At 49.9% G+C, this 20,213-nt stretch overlaps 2 protein-coding genes across 2 annotated transcripts in view; one reads left to right on the forward strand and one right to left on the reverse strand.

Annotated features, from left to right (window-relative positions):
* The window catches only part of USP12 (ubiquitin specific peptidase 12), a 118,513-nt gene extending 106,271 nt beyond the window's left edge, over window positions 1-12,242 (reverse strand). The window contains exon 1 of the mRNA XM_068266992.1: window positions 12,123-12,242. Coding sequence (XP_068123093.1) covers window positions 12,123-12,170 — 48 coding nt within the window. The 5' untranslated portion in view covers window positions 12,171-12,242. The remainder of the gene's footprint in view (window positions 1-12,122) is intronic.
* The window catches only part of RPL21 (ribosomal protein L21), a 500,216-nt gene that overhangs the window by 406,826 nt on the left and 73,177 nt on the right, over window positions 1-20,213 (forward strand). The window lies entirely within an intron of this gene.

Here is a 20,213-nt window from a genome sequence, read left to right on the forward strand (position 1 = left end):
TAATATCTGTTGATGTATAATATAAACAGCAGACAAACAATGAGGTTGGGAGCATGCTTGTTTGGATTACGTGTTTCTTGGGGGTGTGGGAAACGCTGTTGCAAAACACGGCCATCAGCTTTTTGCAATGTAATGTTTTTGAAATGCACAAAATGTAGCTTATTTCTGCAGAACTAAAAATGTATGACAAATGCAAAACACAAGCGCACACAAAAACACAACCAAAATTACAAAACGCACAGAAACCTCACACTTTGCTGCACAGAAAAAAGTAGAGGAAAATAAGCACAAGGAGGATGAAAATCATTCATATCACACATTTCTCCTGGTGGACTCAAAGCGGTCGGAGTTGCAGCCACTTGGGGCGCTCTACAGACTTCTTACTCTTACGTACTGGCTTGAGACAAGATTTTAACCCTGGTCAAAGGGGGGGGAGGGGGGGGGTAGAGAGAGAGAGAGACATATTTACTTTCTTCTAAACAATACCAGTTGCCTGGCATCACACACGGACTCGCACAGCCATTGTGCGCACTTTAACCAGGAAGAGGTGCTGTGTGGCCCTGATGTGAAGGGGGGCTGCACGCTCAGCAAAGGGGGGGCTTGATCAACCGAGGGAAGCCTTATTAGGATCCTGGAGGAAAATGTCAGCTTCCATATCACTCTCAGTTCAGGTGTGCTTTAAAGGCAGCACCAGTATGCTATCTAGCTGGCGAGATACATATTGTGAAAGTAAAGTTCATGGAAGATTATTCAGTGGTCAGGTCATCAGCTGTCCTTGGTATGGGTAGACAAAACACTGCACAATCTTGTCTTGACTACACAAATCACGGCACGTAGGCAATTCTGTGCTGGGCTCATGGCATCTGCCCAGACGTAGGCCGTGGCTAAACTAAACAGCTAAGAACCATTTGAATACAGAACTACAGTCCTTAGGCTATTCTTATGCTAAAGGTTATTATGCTGATGGGTATTTGCCAACTACACTGGCATTCACAACAACAAATGACACATCACGCTAAATAAGAATGGCAGCTCTCTCTGTAATCTGTGCTCTACACACATGCAGTTTCCTATATACAAATTAGGCAGGAAAGAGGCAAGGCAGGTCATTTCAACCAGCTGTGAGATTCTGAGAGCTCATATAAAATGAAATAAAGAATCTGTGCAGGAACACAGCTAATGCTTGTTGCGAAATGTGCTCATGTAATGAAACAAACCCGAAACATGAAAATCGTACATTGAAAACAAGCGGTCTGTCTCCAGAGATGCGGCCGGCCACGCTGAGCTGAACTTTCAGCTATTTAAACATGACAACAAAAATAATTCAACGTAAATACAGCTGGTCAATTGTGGACGGCAGTGAACAAGCTGAACCCGGAGACTGTACATGTCTGCTGAATTTTAAATACATGCATAAATATTTCACAATGCACACGTCAAATCTGTCAAATACTGCGTCGTCCTCTGGCAAACAGACATGCTCTGCTGTGGGCACCAGAGATGTCACCTTCATAAATCCAATGGGGGCCCAGAGCAGCTCTGTACACATGTCTATAGGTGACCATACTTCACCCGATATATGGGCAGATCCACCAAGAGACAGATCTCTCTCTGATCAGGGAGATCTGCTGCCTGCTCATACACCGCAGGCCGATTCCCAATCGATTTCAGAAGGGAATTTCTAGGAAATCAGCCTAGTGACACTGCATCCACCACCTAGTGGTTGCCGCCGTATACGTTGGCGGCACGTAAGTGACATCACACACGTCACACCAGCAACCAAGTGGGGCGCGTGTATGCAGACAAAACCCGGAGACAGAGGTGGATACGGACAGGTAAAATATACTTCACCGGGCAGTAGGCCTGAAAGATAAAATCGAATTTAAACAGAAATCGTGATCACCAAGATCACTATTTACGGAATCGTCAAAGCAGCAATTTCTGTGATAACGTCATTTTCACATGGGGGAAGTTTGAAGAAGCAGCTTCAAACTTACCCCAAGTGCGGGCCCGTTCGGCCCGCAGCATCGACAGTGTTGGACATACCTTCCGCACGAGTCCAACACTGTCCGTCCTCTCTTGCCATCTGCCGGCTCTTGTGTATGGCATAGTTCCTGGTTCCTGTAGGTCACATGACGTACAGGAAGTATGCTGTGCATTAGAGCCTGCAGGAGGCAAAGTGGACAGATGGGCATCGCAGCTTGGGGACTCAGAGTGGCACAAAGGGGGCAAGAGAGACCCAGAGGGGGGGGGGGGGGGGGGGGACTGAAAAAAGACACAGAGAGGACACAAAGGGAGACACAGATGGTGCACAAAGAGAGACAGGGACAGAGGCGCACAGAGGAGAGGAACAATGCTTGAGTTTAAGGTAATCGTGAATCAAAATCGCTATTTCGGACAGAAATCTCTCAATTCAATTTTTTCCTAAAATCGTTCAGGCCTACCGGGCAGGCACATTTTACATTAGGAGGGACAGACAGCAATGGGGGTTCAGTTGTGTTCGCCCTGATATCGCACGCCATTACTGCCGAGCACCCGACTGAGCATGTCAGCACTACACCTGGCAGCATGTCTTAACAATACATGCGACCAGTTTGGGCCTGAAATTGGTTGCATCATCCATCAGGCATGCTCTTGGGCGTCACCGAATATATTCTGATTATAATAATCAAATCGGATGATCAAGCGACCGCCAAGTAGCCTAATGTATGGCCACCTTAATGCTTCCTGTAAATTGCCCCTGTAGTTGCCAGCACACCCTACATTACTGTATATATATCTATGTTGATAAACACAGACACACACACACACACACACACACACACACACACACACACACACACCACCCAGTGCAATCCAGCTATTAACACAACTATGCCCACTAGAAACTCCCCCATCATCAGCCAAACACTGGTCTAATTAATATCTATCCATGCCATGCACTAATAAGGACCAGAAAGCCCGAAACAGGCTGCCTGTATGTTGGATTGCTGTAGCTCTGTAAAGCGATAGGCTCACTATACACCAGCTTAATGCAAAGTTCAGTGCGGAGAGTGTTATGTTATAACGGGTTGTGGCAATAGAACGCACCGCATGCAGGGTGTTACTGATAAACGCACACAACAATAGTAGGGGTGAAGCATAGATATTATAGACTGTATGCTTCCCTGTAACCATCACAAGCATAACATGAAGCGCCTCTGTCCTGATCTGTCGAGTTCCTGCTTTGACAGGGAATGCAGCGGCCACTGAATGTGGCCTAAAGCTGAATTATTGCAAATACCTTTTGTTTTAAAGCGTACCTGAACACAGAACCCCCTCTCTACTCTAAAAGATACGCAACAGCTGAATAACCTTTAAAGAAAAACAGTTTTGTTACGCCTGATACACATCCTAAAATAAATCTGCAGTGTGTATACTTTCTGATTTATGGACGCAGACATATTGTTACCATCCTGTGCGTTCACATGGCCTTATCTGCCATAGGCAGTCATGTGACACGGGAGAGAACAGATTACAACTTGTGATTAGACACCAATGAGGGTGAATTAAACAGGCTAAACTCTCTAAATACATAGAGGGTACATTTCTTCATATATTTCTTCAGTCCCCAGCTCCACTATAATGCAAAAGGATATTTAGCATTGCCTTTTTAGTAAGAGGGCTTTTTAGTCTCTTTTAGCCCCTTATACTCTGCTGGTGGCTCTGGGTCACCCTGAGCTGTCTGTATCCTCTGCGGTGTCCTCTGTCTCTGTGACACCAAAACAGCCTCTACTAAAAATCTGACCTTCTGACCTGTTGTCTCAAGGAACAGGACATTGGCAACAAAATACTTTATGACCAATAACAGTACAGGTAGTTGTGAATTGAGCTCTCCATGTGTCAAACTTATTTAGCACATCACACAAATACTCGATCAGACAGAGATCTGGAGAAATAGGTAAATGAGACTTCTTTCAATGTTAGACATGGACAGGGTTCAGCACTCTTAAGTGAGCCATACATCTGATTCAATCAACAAATCGATCGACTTTATTAAGGTATCGACTCCAACTACGGTTGATAGAAAGTCGATTGACTAGCGGCCCACACACACTACAGGCGATATCCTATGCAATTCACTTTCACTAATCGATCTGACTGATCAAATGATTGAACAGTACCAGATTCCTGCGCGACCGACATCTTGCATCCTGCTCGATCAACTAAGCTGATCAATTCGATATGATATCAGCCACTTTCCATCAATTGGGCATACTGAAACACACTTGTTTCTCTCTCGATTTGATAAATCGAATCGGTCAATCGTAAAGCAAAATCGCTAGATGTACAGCCACCTTTAGTGAAGGGGAATCATATGATATCGCCTGGAGTGTGTGGTCCATTAGTCGATGTGTGGTCCATTAGTCGATGCCGAAGTTGATGCCCTAAGAAGATTATGCAACCCAGGCACAGATATTAGCAGAAAGATTTACTGATAAAGGGTATGATGAAATAGAAATACAAAGGGAAATTATGGAAGTAGGGAAGATCGACAGGAAACATTTGTTGAAAAAGGGCCCAATACAGGTAGAGGAGAGGGAGAAGAGGGAAAATGTACCATTTATCTCTGATTATTCAACACAACATAGGCAGATGGAACATATTATTAAAAAACATTGGCAGATATTAAAGGGGGATACAGTACTGGGTAAATATCTACCTGAACAACCGAAATTTATATACAGGAGAGCGAAGAATCTGAGGAGTTACCTAGCCCCAAGCTGTGTTAACCCACCGAAAACGGTACACCCCTTCTGGCAACAAGATGGTTATTTCCCATGCAGAGGATGCGTTGGATGTAGAGAAGCAATACCAATAAGATGCAAGGAAGTCATCTCCACAACAAATGGAAGATCTTTTAAAATCAAGCAAAATATAACGTGCAACACTAAAGGAGTGGTCTATATGATCTGGTGCCCATGCAACATTCAATACATTGGGCGCACCACCAGGCAACTGAAGACCAGAATAGGGGAACATGTAGGAAACATAAGGAGAAGCCATATGGGACATAGTGTCTCTGATCATTATAGGATATACCACAATTCAGACCCAAGCACTTTGAAATTCTGTGGGTTGGAAAAAGCAGAATATGCATGGAGGGGATGCCATAAGACACGGGACATCTCAAAGAGAGAAACTAAGTGGATTTACAATATGGGGACACTGCAACCGAATGGACATAACATCGAACTGGATCTTAATTGCTTTATTGCAAATAGCTAAGACTGCAGGATATGAAGAAAAAATTGGATTCGTTTAAACTGTGATATCTTGATATTTTGATAATGAGTGGATGGTGGTCTGGGACTTATTTTAACAGCTAATCCTAGCTTCTGTATACATTTTAGCAGCTATTATTAGCATTTGCACTTTGATGTAGGTAGTATTTTATTCAACCATTATAATCTTAAATTTGACCACTGGAGGGCAGTGTGTAATAATGAGGGGTAATGGGAGGAAATCCCAGAATGTAATTGTTTTTATTATTCGCTTTAAAATGTGCATTAATCTTATTGCATTTTATAAGGTAACTGCATTTTAATATGGTATTTTATGTTGTGTCAAAACGGACTCTCACTCGTTAACCCATTCATCATACTTATGATGAAGGGCACTTCTCCTTAATGTTATGATCACGTAGACGCCGGCGGAGGCGGAACTAATTCCCATTGTGAAGGTTGGAACGCATGCCTGAAGCGCAACGCTGAAGCGGATGTCGTTCCTCCACCTTCAATGGGGCGGAAATGCCTGCATAGCTGGATGCACCAGCCGGATGTGGGGCAGCGACGGACAGTATAAAGATATCCTGGAGTCCTGTGGCTAACCACGCCCCTGATGAGTCACGCGTGTGACGAAACGCGTCGGGTGGAGCCACAGGACAACCAGGAAGAGCACCCTGAAGCGAGACCAGCCGGCGGATAACGGGCGGATAACGAGCGGAGCGGACCACCTCGATAGGCCTTTACCCGGGGAGGCACGGGGGAGAGCCCGTTACAAACTCTAAACGCCTGTTACCCAATTTACGTTTGTGAGTATGTTTTAGAAATAAATTGTTATATTTTTTAAACGGAATCACGCTATGGTCCACTTTATTCCTCTGTGAGGTACCTTGAAGTATATTATCCTCTATGAGGAGCACGGAGGTCTAAGTGGAATTGAAGACATCTGACTATATTGGGGACCCCAATATCCTCATCGAGACAGAGAATAGAGGACCTCATCTACTTCCACCTGGATGACTGTTAAGACGCTAATGACCAATCTAGCAGTGGTCCACCTAAGAGGGTGAGTGCGGTCCCAAAGGGGGCTTATATCTCTTACTCATCATTTCTGTGGAGCGCTACCTATATAAATATACATGATGCCCTAATAAAGTCGATCACTTTGACGAGTGAATCAGAATCTCTAGACATATGGTTACCTTTTCTGGACAGCTTCTATACAGTCCCCTAGGGATGGCCAGTGAGATGCAAATAATTATTGATGCAAGATTATACAAATGGTCTACCGTATGCAGTGTTCTCCCCAGAAGTTTTTTTCCAGGCAGGTGGCATGAAAAAGTAGCCGGGTGGAGAGCGATGGGGCAATGCAGGGCCGGAACAACTCTGCTTAGGTATGGGACCCAGTAAAAAGCGCAATCGCTAGCGATTTGTGATAACGTTTTGCAAGCGATTTTGGGAGCGTTTTCCCTGCTCCTATACAACTCAAAACATGCTCCCAAAATACTGCATGTCCTGCAATTTCCTTAATCTCAATTGCTCTAGTGCAGGCTTTTTAAACCAGGGTTCCCTGGAACTGCAGGGTTCCTTGGCAATACCCCCCCCCCCCCTCCCCCCAATTGGTACCTGAAAAGGTACCAATCAAATCCTGCCAAGGAGGGAACTGAATGGTCCATTTTCATGCTACATGAATTTCCATCAGGCGAAAGGCCGAAACTAGTCGGGACAAGAGCGGGCTGGACAACTGATCGCTTTCTATGTCCAATAGTACCACAACGGTGGGAAGCTCTATTTCCGGAGGGGGGCCTATACTGGCATAGGACCCTTCTCATGTGAGTGATCTGTTTTATGCCTGATGTACCCTGTTTGAAATACAGAAAAAAAGCTGATTTTATATCCACAGAGAAATCCCTTTCTGCTTCTCTGTTTAGGTGCACTGAGCTGCACAATAGGAATGCAGACTGAAGGTGCTATCTCTGGAGGTGGATTGGATTACGTTTAGGCTTGAGACAACATAATTCCTGGAGTTGTGACGTTACATGACTGTTTATATGAAGGTGAAGAAGATCTATCCTGGTCACAGCAGCGAAGGTGGTTGCTGAGCAATCGTGGCGCTGCCCCCACCTGCAGCTTTACGCCTCGTGGCGCTGCCCCCACCTGCAGCTTTACGCCTCGTGGCGCTGCCCCCACCTGCAGCTTTACGCCTCGTGGCGCTGCCCCCACCTGCAGCTTTACGCCTCGTGGCGCTGCCCCCACCTGCAGCTTTACGCCTCAGTTTAGGCTTGAGACAACATAATTCCTGGAGTTGTGACGTTACATGACTGTTTATATGAAGGTGAAGAGGATCTATCCTGGTCACAGCAGCGAAGGTGGTTGCTGAGCAACAAAGCTTTAGGATTATTCTGTGTGAAACGCCTCTAATCATATCTTTACATACGGTTCACTAATATGCCCAAACCCATTGTAACAAGATAATTAGCAGTTTTGTCCAATGATATCGCCTATCGGTATAGGTCTAAAATACTGATAACACGAAGTCTTACAACTGCACCCAGTTTCAACTTTACCCATAATTGTAGTGTCCATGTGCACATTAAACTGCTAAATGTGTGCACTTTTGTACTAAATTCAATGATAACCTAAAACACTCTCGCTCCATCTGCAGCTATACATCTCATGGCGCTGCCCCCACCTGCAGCTTTACGCCTCATGGCGCTGCCCCCACCTGCAGCTTTACGCCTCATGGCGCTGCCCCCACCTGCAGCTTTAAGCCAAGCACAGCCCCTCCACCTGCAGATTTACACCAAGCACATCCCCCTCCGCCTTATGGTGCTCCCCCACCTGCAGTGTTAAACCTTATGGCACACCCCTCCACCTGCAGCTTTACAGCTAATGCCACCCCCACCTGCACAGCTACTATGACCCCCACCCATTGCGTCACAGCTTATGCCTCCCCCACCGGCAGCGTCACAGCTTATGCCTCCCCCACCGGCAGCGTCACAGCTTATGCCTCCCCCACCGGAAGCGTCACAGCTTATGCCTCCCACACCGGCAGCTTCACAGCTTATGCCTCCCCCACCGGCAGCTTCACAGCTTATGCCTCCCCCACCGGCAGCTTCACAGCTTATGCCTCCCCCACCGGCAGCTTCACAGCTTATGCCTCCCCCACCGGCAGCTTCACAGCTTATGCCTCCCCCACCGGCAGCTTCACAGCTTATGCCTCCCCCACCGGCAGCTTCACAGCTTATGCCTCCCCCACCGGCAGCTTCACAGCTTATGCCTCCCCCACCGGCAGCTTCACAGCTTATGCCTCCCCCACCGGCAGCTTCACAGCTTATGCCTCCCCCACCGGCAGCTTCACAGCTTATGCCTCCCCCACCGGCAGCTTCACAGCTTATGCCTCCCCCACCGGCAGCTTCACAGCTTATGCCTCCCCCACCGGCAGCTTCACAGCTTATGCCTCCCCCACCGGCAGCTTCACAGCCTATGCCTCCCCCACCGGCAGCTTCACAGCCTATGCCTCCCCCACCGGCAGCTTCACAGCCTATGCCTCCCCCACCGGCAGCTTCACAGCCTATGCCTCCCCCACCGGCAGCTTCACAGCCTATGCCTCCCCCACCGGCAGCTTCACAGCCTATGCCTCCCCCACCGGCAGCTTCACAGCCTATGCCTCCCCCACCGGCAGCTTCACAGCCTATGCCTCCCCCACCGGCAGCTTCACAGCCTATGCCACCCCCACCGGCAGCTTCACAGCCTATGCCACCCCCACCGGCAGCTTCACAGCCTATGCCACCCCCACCGGCAGCTTCACAGCTTATGCCACCCCCACCGGCAGCTTCACAGCTTATGCCACCCCCACCGGCAGCTTCACAGCTTATGCCTTCCCCACCGGCAGCTTCACAGCTTATGCCTCCCCCACCGGCAGCTTCACAGCCTATGCCTCCCCCACCGGCAGCTTCACAGCCTATGCCACCCCCACCGGCAGCTTCACAGCCTATGCCACCCCCACCGGCAGCTTCACAGCTTATGCCACCCCCACCGGCAGCTTCACAGCTTATGCCTCCCCCACCGGCAGCTTCACACAGACAGCTTCACAGCTTATGCCACCCCCACCGGCAGCTTCACAGCTTATGCCACCCCCACCTGCAGCTTCACAGCTTATGCCACCCCCACCTGCAGCTTCACAGCTTATGCCACCCCCACCTGCAGCTTCACAGCTTATGCCTCCCCCACCGGCAGCTTCACAGCTTATGCCTCCCCCACCGGCAGCTTCACAGCTTATGCCTCCCCCACCGGCAGCTTCACAGCTTATGCCTCCCCCACCGGCAGCTTCACAGCTTATGCCTCCCCCACCGGCAGCTTCACAGCTTATGCCTCCCCCACCGGCAGCTTCACACAGACAGCTTCACAGCTTATGCCACCCCCACCGGCAGCTTCACAGCTAATGCCACCCTCACCTGCAGCTTTACAGCTAATGCCACCCCCACCTGCAGCTTTACAGCTAATGCCACCCCCACCTGCAGCTTTACAGCTAATGCCACCCCCACCTGCAGCTTTACAGCTAATGCCACCCCCACCTGCAGCTTTACAGCTAATGCCACCCCCACCTGCAGCTTTACAGCTAATGCCACCCTCACCTGCAGCTTTACAGCTAATGTCACCCCCACCTGCAGCTTTACAGCTAATGTCACCCCCACCTGCAGCTTTACAGCTAATGCCACCCCCACCTGCAGCTTCACAGCTTATGCCTCCCCCACCGGCAGCTTCACAGCTTATGCCTCCCCCACCGGCAGCTTCACAGCTTATGCCTCCCCCACCGGCAGCTTCACAGCTTATGCCTCCCCCACCGGCAGCTTCACAGCTTATGCCTCCCCCACCGGCAGCTTCACAGCTTATGCCTCCCCCACCGGCAGCTTCACAGCTTATGCCTCCCCCACCGGCAGCTTCACAGCTTATGCCTCCCCCACCGGCAGCTTCACAGCTTATGCCTCCCCCACCGGCAGCTTCACAGCTTATGCCTCCCCCACCGGCACCTTCACACAGACAGCTTCACAGCTTATGCCACCCCCACCGGCAGCTTCACAGCTAATGCCACCCTCACCTGCAGCTTTACAGCTAATGCCACCCCCACCTGCAGCTTTACAGCTTATGCCACCCCCACCGGCAGCTTCACAGCTTATGCCACCCTCACCTGCAGCTTTACAGCTAATGCCACCCCCACCTGCAGCTTTACAGCTAATGCCACCCCCACCTGCAGCTTTACAGCTAATGCCACCCTCACCTGCAGCTTTACAGCTAATGCCACCCTCACCTGCAGCTTTACAGCTAATGTCACCCCCACCTGCAGCTTTACAGCTAATGTCACCCCCACCTGCAGCTTTACAGCTAATGCCACCCCCACCTGCAGCTTTACAGCTAATGCCACCCCCACCTGCAGCTTTACAGCTAATGCCACCCCCACCTGCAGCTTCACAGCTAATGCCACCCCCACCTGCAGCTTCACAGCTAATGCCACTCCCACCTGCAGCTTCACAGCTAATGCCACCCCCACCTGCAGCTTCACAGCTAATGCCACCCCCACCTGCAGCTTTACAGCTAATGCCACCCCCACCTGCAGCTTTACAGCTAATGCCACCCCCACCTGCAGCTTTACAGCTAATGCCACCCCCACCTGCAGCTTTACCGCTAATGCCACCCCCACCTGCAGCTTTACCGCTAATGCCACCCCCACCTGCAGCTTTACCGCTAATGCCACCCCCACCTGCAGCTTTACCGCTAATAAGTCACCCCCACCTGCAGCTTTACAGCTAATGCCACCCTCACCTGCAGCTTTACAGCTAATGCCACCCTCACCTGCAGCTTTACAGCTAATGTCACCCCCACCTGCCGCTTTACAGCTAATGTCACCCCCACCTGCCGCTTTACAGCTAATGTCACCCCCACCTGCAGCTTTACAGCTAATGTCACCCCCACCTGCAGCTTTACAGCTAATGTCACCCCCACCTGCAGCTTTACAGCTAATGTCACCCCCACCTGCAGCTTTACAGCTAATGTCACCCCCACCTGCAGCTTTACAGCTAATGCCACCCTCACCTGCAGCTTTACAGCTAATGCCACCCTCACCTGCAGCTTTACAGCTAATGTCACCCCCACCTGCAGCTTTACAGCTAATGTCACCCCCACCTGCAGCTTTACAGCTAATGTCACCCCCACCTGCAGCTTTACAGCTAATGTCACCCCCACCTGCAGCTTTACAGCTAATGTCACCCCCACCTGCAGCTTTACAGCTAATGCCACCCCCACCTGCAGCTTCACAGCTAATGCCACCCCCACCTGCAGCTTCACAGCTAATTCCACCCCCACCTGCAGCTTTACAGCTAATGCCACCCCCACCTGCAGCTTTACAGCTAATGTCACCCTCATCTGCAGCTATAGCTTATGCGTCCCCCACCTGCAGCTTTACCCCACACATCTGTCACCTGCAGCTTTACAGCAGATGACACCACCACCAACCGGCAGCTTAAGCTAATGCCACCCCCACCTGCAGCTTTACCCCACACATCTGTCACCTGCAGCTCCAGCCCACCTATCACTCGCCCACCACACCCCCTGGAGACACACGTACGCCCAGCTGCAGCCGGTGCTCACCTGTGCGGGGAGGGTCGGTGAAGGGGCAGACTGTGCAGCTATGCACTCCTCGCTGCAGCCCTGTCCCACCTGCAGAAGCAGCATTAGGCCGCACCGCATCCCCGGCCTCTCCTACGGCTACACATGCAGAGCAGCCTCCTACCTCCGCACCCTGCCCAGCTCCTCTTCAGCCCTCCCCCTGGATCTGGCTTCCACACCTCGTGCACTCACCATGGTACAAATAGAAGCGATCCTGGAAACTGTCATTAGGATTTCCATCCGCCCGGCGCCATCTTCACCCGATCACCGCCAGCAGACAGGCCGGAGCCGCGCGCTCCCGCCCAGCGGACACTCCGTGATATGAGGCAGTGCACGCTCCCGTGCAGGTCCCCTCTGTGCGCGCCGCCACCTGAGGAGGAGGAGCTGAGGAGAGTTCACAGAGTGAGAGGGCGTGTCTGTCACGTGTGTGTCACTGATGAAGCAGCAGGAGGGAAAGGGGGCGTTTACACTGAATTCTGTGCACCCTGTACCGTGCCAGAGCCTCCGCCCCTATCCTCAGTATATCCCTTCCTTTCTACATCCTATTCCTTTTTGGTTTCCTCGACTGCTCTATCTGATGTACCTAGTATTCCTGTGCCAATCATGCCAGTCCCTCCATCCCCATGCAAGGCATGCCAGTCTCCCTGGGAGCTCAGAATGTAAATTGATCCTAGGTTGTTTTGACAGTAAACTGACATTGCAGGGTGCCTTGAAAGTTAACTGGCATCATAGGGAGCCCAGAAAGTAAACTGACATCCCAGGGTGCTCTGAAAGAAAATGAAAATTCCAGGGTGCCCAGAAAGTAAACTGACATCCCAGGGTAATAAAATGACATCCCAGGGTGTTCTGACAGTAAACTGAAACCCAGAGGAGCCCAGAAAGAAAACAGACATTCCAGGGTGCTCTGAATGTAAACTGACATCCCAGGGTGCTCTGACAGTAAACTGACATCCCAGGGTGCTCCGACAGTAAACTGACATCCCAGGGTGCTCTGACAGTAAACTGACATCCCAGGGTGCTCTGACAGTAAACTGACATCCCAGGGTGCTCCGACAGTAAACTGACATCCCAGGGTGCTCTGACAGTAAACCGACATCCCATGGTGCTCCGACAGTAAACTGACATCCCATGGTGCTCTGACAGTAAACTGACATCCCATGGTGCTCCGACAGTAAACTGACATCCCAGGGTGCTCTGACAGTAAACTGACATCCCATGGTGCTCTGACAGTAAACTGACATCCCATGGTGCTCTGCCAATAAACTGACATCCCAAGGAGCCCAGAAAGTAAACTGACATCCCAGGGAGCCCAAAAAGTAAACGGACATCCCAGGGAGCTCTGACAATAAACTGACATCCCAAGGAGCCCAGAAAGTAAACTGACATCCCAGGGAGCCCAAAAAGTAAACGGACATCCCAGGGAGCCCAAAAAGTAAACGGACATCCCAGGGAGCTCTGACAGTAAACTGACATCCCAGGGTGCTCCGACAGTAAACTGACACCCCAGGGTGCTCTGACAGTAAACTGACATCCCAGGGTGCTCTGACAGTAAACTGACATCCCAGGGTGCTCTGACAGTAAACTGACATCTCATGGTGCTCTGACAGTAAACTGACATCCCATGGTGCTCTGACAGTAAACTGACATCCCATGGTGCTCTGACAATAAATTGATATCCCAGGGTGCTCTGACAGTAAACTGACATCCCAGGGTGCTCTGACAGTAAACCGACATCCCAGGGTGCTCTGACAGTAACCTGACATCCCAGGGTGCTCTGACAGTAAACTGACATCCCAGGTTACTCTGACAATACACTGACATTCCAGGGTGCTCTGACAACAAACTGACATCCCAGGGTGCTCTGACACTAAACTGACATCCCAGGGTGCTCTGACAATACACTGACATCCCAGGGTGCTCTGACAATACACTGACATCCCAGGGTGCTCTGACAATACACTGACATCCCAGGGTGCTCTGACAATACACTTACATCCCAGGGTGCTCTGACAACAAACTGACATCCCAGGGTGCTCTGACAACAAACTGACATCCCAGGGTGCTCTGACAATACACTGACATCCCAGGGTGCTCTGACAATACACTGACATCCCAGGGTGCTCTGACAACAAACTGACATCCCAGGGTGCTCTGACAATACACTGACATCCCAGGGTGCTCTGACAATACTCTGACATCCCAGGGTGCTCTGACAGTAAACCAACATCCCATGATGCTTTGACAGTAAATCGACATCTTAGGGTGCTCTGACACTAAACTGACATCCCATGGTGCTCTGACACTAAACTGACATCCCAGGGTGCTCTGACTCTAAACTGACATCCCAGGGTGCTCTGACAATACACTGACATCCCAGGGTGCTCTGACAATAAACTGACATCCCAGGGTGCTCTGACAGTAAACTGACATCCCAGTGTGCTCTGACAATACACTGACATCCCAGGGCGCTCTGACAATAAACTGACATCCCAGGGTGCTCTGACAGTAAACTGACATCCCAGGGTGCTCTGATAGTAAACTGACATCCCAGGGTGCTCTGCCAATACACTGAAATCCCATGGTGCTCTGACAAAAAACCGACATCCCATGGTGCTCCGACAGTAAACCGACATCCCAGGGTGCTCCGGCAGTAAACTGACATCCCATGGTGCTCCGACAGTAAACTGACATCCCATGGTGCTCCGACAGTAAACTGACATCCCAGGGTGCTCCGACAGTAAACTGACATCCCAGGGTGCTCCGACAGTAAACTGACATCCCATGGTGCTCTGACAGTAAACTGACATCCCAGGGTGCTCCGACAGTAAACTGACATCCCAAGGTGCTCTGCCAATAAACTGACATCCCAAGGAGCCCAGAAAGTAAACTGACATCCCAGGGAGCCCAAAAAGTAAACTGACATCCCAGGGTGCTCTGACAGTAAACTGACATCCCATGGTGCTCTGACAGTAAACCGACATCCCAGGGTGCTCCGACAGTAAACTGACATCCCAGGGTGCTCTGACAGTAAACTGACATGCCAGGGTGCTCTGACAGTAAACCGACATCCCAGGGTGCTCTGACAGTAAACCGACATCCCAAGGTGCTCTGACAGTAAACTGACATCCCAGGGTGCTCTGACAATACACTGACATTCCAGGGTGCTCTGACAGTAAACTGACATCCCATGGTGCTCTGACAATAAACTGACATTCCATGGTGCTCTGACAATAAACTGACATTCCAAGGTGCTCTGACAGTAAACTGACATTCCAGGGTGCTCTGACAGTAAACCGACATTCCAGGGTATTCTGACAGTAAACCGACATCCCAAGGTGCTCTGACAGTAAACTGACATCCCAGGGTGCTCTGACAGTAAACCGACATCCCAGGGTGCTCTGACAGTAAAACGACATCCCAGGGTGCTCTGCCAATAAACTGACATCCCAAGGAGCCCAGAAAGTAAACTGACATCCCAGGGAGCCCAAAAAGTAAACTGACATCCTAGGATGCTCTAACAATAAACTGACATCCCAGGGTACTCTGACAGTAAACTGAAAGTAATTTATACACCACATTTCATATTCCTGTGTGTGTATTTTTATTTGGGGGGGGGGGGGGGCAGGGAGATGACACAGGACTTCCTGTCTGGAGTAACGAAAATGCCAGATATGTCCCTGCTATCTCTTATTTCCCTGGTATGCCAGTGGCTCTATCAGACCTCCAACTTTCTGAGATGAGAAAGAGGGACACTTAAAGAGGAACTGTAACGGCAAAACGTCCCCTGGGGGGTACTCACCTCGGGTGGGGGAAGCCTCCGGATCCTGAGGCTTCCCACGCCGTCCTGCGTCCCTCGGGGGTCTCGCTGCAGCCCTCCGTACAGCCGTGACGTAATATATACCTTCCTGGCTCCTGCGCAGGCGCTCTGATGGCTGTCGGCTCAGAAGTAGGCGGAAATACCCGATCGCCGTCGGGTCCGCTCTACTGCGCAGGCGCAAGTCTCCGGCGCCTGCTTAGTAGAGTGGACCCGATGGAGATCGGGTATTTCCGTCTATTTCCGAGCCGAATGCAGCCACAGCGCCCCCGCTGGAGCCAGCAAAGGTAAATATTGAAATTACAGTCGGGCCTGTCGCCGGCTGTTCAGAGGGCTGCAGCGAGACCCCCGTAGGACGCAGGACGGCGTGGGAAGCCTCAGTAGGATCCAGAGGCTTCCCCCACCCGAGGTGAGTACCCCCCAGGGGATCTTTTTAAAGTTACAGAGTCCCTTTAAGCCATGCCCCTGTCACACCCCTGACCATGCCCCGTCACACCCCTAGTCACACATATGAAAAAGATTTCATAAGAAAAATATGTTGTTTTATAATTCAAACCACACTGGTCCTTTCTCTCCTGGTTCATTTTCCTAATGAGTAATATATCAAATTAAAGGATGGGAATAAAGTTTAGAGTCAATTAAACACATTTTTAGCAGATAAATATATATATTTACATAGAACGAGGGACAGAGTCCTGAAAGAGGGACAAATGAGGAGGAAAGAGGGACAGGGCTCCCAAAGAGGGACTGTCTCTCCGAAAGAGGGACAGTTGGGATCTATGCTCCATCCGTCTGTCACCTATTAGCTTGCCAGACATGTTAGCCCATTTATCCCTTATTTCCCTGTTGGATATTGCCATCCTCTTGTTTCAATGTCAGATATGATGCTAGTCCTTCTATTTCAAGGTTGTCGAGCTCAAATACAAAGTGGGCCAAAATTGAACACTGCGACCAAGTTGCGTGCAAACCTCAATATTTAGTAGGCATCTCCTACCCTGATAAAGGTCCCTGGTGTCTAATGCCCCCTATACAATTCCTTGGTGACATCTAGTAGCTCCCTCCCTTATACAGTTCCCTGGTGTCTAGTGGCACCCTCCCTCCCTGATACAGCTACCTGGTGTCTAGTGGTCCTCCTTCACATCTTCTAAACAATTCCCTGGTGTCTAGTGATCCCCTCCCCTATACAGTTCCCTTGTGTCTAGTGCTTTCGCCCCACCCTGTGATCTAGGGCTTCACCACCAATATAGCTACCAATATTGCTTTCCTGGTGGTCTAGAGTGGGCCTAACATAATGCAAAGTGGGGAAACCACTAATGAACCACATTAGATGGCTCTATGGGCCAGATTAAGCCCACCAGACAGAGTATGCCATGTATGCTCTATTTCCTGCTTCCTTGCTAGGCATACTTGTCTTCCTAGTCATCCACCAGGTGTGCCAGTCCTTCCATCCCACATCTACCCTTTTCCCTTGCCAAGTTTGCCAGCCCCTCCACCTCTAATACCTATCCTATACAATAAAACCCGTGTCTCTGCGGCCTCCTCCTGTGTGTCCTTGTGTCCGTGCTTTTGCGTACCACGAATGCGCAGCACGTGGGCGGCAGTTAGAGCAGGAGAAGGACGGGGGCGCGCTGACATGTGGCAGCAACGCATAGCGGCGGTGACAAGGCCAGGAGAGGTGGGTTGTGAGGGAAGCCTAGAGTCCATTATTGTAATGGCTTAGGTCCACTGGTTCTCCAATCAAGCAAGCCAGTCTCTCTTTCAGTCTCTCCTTTTGTTGTCATCCAGTTATTTCCCTACCAAGCATACCAGTCCCCCATTACTTCTCTCCATATTCGCATACCAAGTATGCTACTCCCTTCTCTCACCTTTACCCTGTTCCCCAGCCAGACATGCCAGCCCCTCCACCTTTATTTCCGATCCCCTTTCCAGGCATGTGAGTTTATTGCACTGCCCAATGTGCCAGTTCTCTCCACCTCCATTCCCTATTCTGCCAGGCACGCTGGTCCCTCAGTCCTATCAGATATGCCAAACCTTTAGTCCCTGGTTCAGGCAAACCAGTCTCTCTGTACCTGTGTTGTGCCAGATTCACCTATCAAGTGTACCAGTCTCTTCCTCTACCAGTCGTGTCAGTACTTCTATCCTTCTTCCCCATCCAGGCATGCTACTCCCTACATCTCACCTCTACCCTATTCCCCAGCCAGGCAGTCCAGTCCATTCACCTTGAACCCTACCAGGCAGAGGAGTTTCTCTATCTATTGTGCTGCCCAATGTACCTTTCCCCTGCTATCCCCTATTCTGCCAGGCAAGCCAGTCCCTCTATCTTAAGTTCTCCTACTAGACATGCTAGTTCCTCCATACCTGTTGACTATTTTCTTACCCGGTGAGTTAGTCTAATTCCCTGCAAAGCATGCCAGACTCCCAGTCCTTGTTCCTCTCACCAGGTATGCCAATCCCACCATACCCTGTTGCTCTTCCAGATGATCCACTCCCACAATATCCTACTCCCTTGATGATGCTAGTGTTTTCATCTGTCCCCTGCAAAGCGTGCCAGTCCGTCTAGCTGCTATTCCTCTGCCAAGTGTACCAGTCCCTCTCTACCCTATTCTGCTAGGCATGCCAGCCCCTCCACCTCTAACCCCTACTTCCCTGCCTGGTTTACAGATCTCTCTACACCCCTCTACCCCCAACATGTATATCAAACTCCCCATCTCTACAGGGAGTGCAGAATTATTAGGCAAATGAGTATTTTGACCACATCATCCTCTTTATGCATGTTGTCTTACTCCAAGCTGTATAGGCTCGAAAGCCTACTACCAATTAAGCATATTAGGTGATGTGCATCTCTGTAATGAGAAGGGTGTGGTCTAATGACATCAACACCCTATATCAGGTGTGCATAATTATTAGGCAACTTCCTTTCCTTTGGCAAAATGGGTCAAAAGAAGAACTTGACAGGCTCAGAAAAGTCAAAAATAGTGAGATATCTTGCAAAGGGATGCAGCACTCTTAAAATTGCAAAGCTTCTGAAGCGTGATTATCGAAAAATCAAGCGTTTCATTCAAAATAGTCAACAGGGTCGCAAGAAGCGTGTGGAAAAACCAAGGCGCAAAATAACTGCCCATGAACTGAGAAAAGTCAAGCGTGCAGCTGCCAAGATGCCACTTGCCACCAGTTTGGCCATATTTCAGAGCTGCAACATCACTGGAGTGCCCAAAAGCACAGGGTGTGCAATACTCAGAGACATGGCCAAGGTAAGAAAGGCTGAAAGACGACCACCACTGACTGATTTTTCTAAGGTTTTATGGACTGAGGAAATGAGAGTGAGTTTTGATGGGCCAGATGGATGGGCCCGTGGCTGGATTGGTAAAGGGCAGAGAGCTCCAGTCCGACTCAGATGCCAGCAATGTGGAGGTGGAGTACTGGTTTGGGCTGGTATCATCAAAGATGAGCTTGTGGGGCCTTTTCGGGATGAGGATGGAGTCAAGCTCAACTCCCAGTCCTACTGCCAGTTTCTGGAAGACACCTTCTTTAAGCAGTGGTACAGGAAGAGGTCTGCATCCTTCAAGAAAAACATGATTTTCATGCAGGACAATGCTCCATCACACGCGTCCAAGTACTCCACAGCGTGGCTGGCAAGAAAGGGTATAAAAGAAGAAAAACTAATGACATGGCCTCCTTGTTCACCAGATCTGAACCCCATTGAGAACCTGTGGTCCATCATAAAATGTGAGATTTACAAGGAGGGAAAACAGTACATCTCTCTGTCTGGGAGGCTGTGGTTGCTGCTGCACGCAATGTTGATGGTGAACAGATCAAAACACTGACAGAATCCATGGATGGCAGGCTTTTGAGTGTCCTTGCAAATAAAGGTGGCTATATTGGTCACTGATTTGTTTTTGTTTTGTTTTTGAATGTCAGAAATGTATATTTGTGAATGTTGAGATGTTATATTGGTTTCACTGGTAAAAATAAATAATTGAAATGGTGTAACGATCGGTGAAGCACAGAGAGGATCTGATTACCAGTGATCTGCAGAATCACTGGGAATACAGATGTATACCAGATTATACGTGATCTGCAGTATCACTGATAATCCGATATACTAGCTAACCTCTGTTCACCTGAGTAGAGTGTAGTGTTTGGTGTAACAGTAACACTTTGAGGACTAGGCCTCAGTGCAGCAAGGAGTACTGCACAGATTCCTTCCGCAGACCTGAGCTCTCCAAGACGGGAGGAGTCAGACTGACAGTAGGAAGGACAGACTGAAAGTAACCTTCAGGAGGAAGGATCACTAACAGAGCGAGGAACCGCCTCTAACAGTAAGGTCGGTTCTCGAGGTCAGATAAGCCAGGTCGTACACACACGGACAGATAAAGTACAAGATCAGAAGGCAAAGGCGGAGTCAAAGTACAAGCAGGGTTCAGCAACTGGGTATCAGAAATATCGGGGTACAAAATCAGAGTTCAGGA

This window comes from Hyperolius riggenbachi, chromosome 2 (assembly GCF_040937935.1).
Source record: "Hyperolius riggenbachi isolate aHypRig1 chromosome 2, aHypRig1.pri, whole genome shotgun sequence".
Classification (NCBI taxonomy): Eukaryota; Metazoa; Chordata; class Amphibia; order Anura; family Hyperoliidae; genus Hyperolius; species Hyperolius riggenbachi.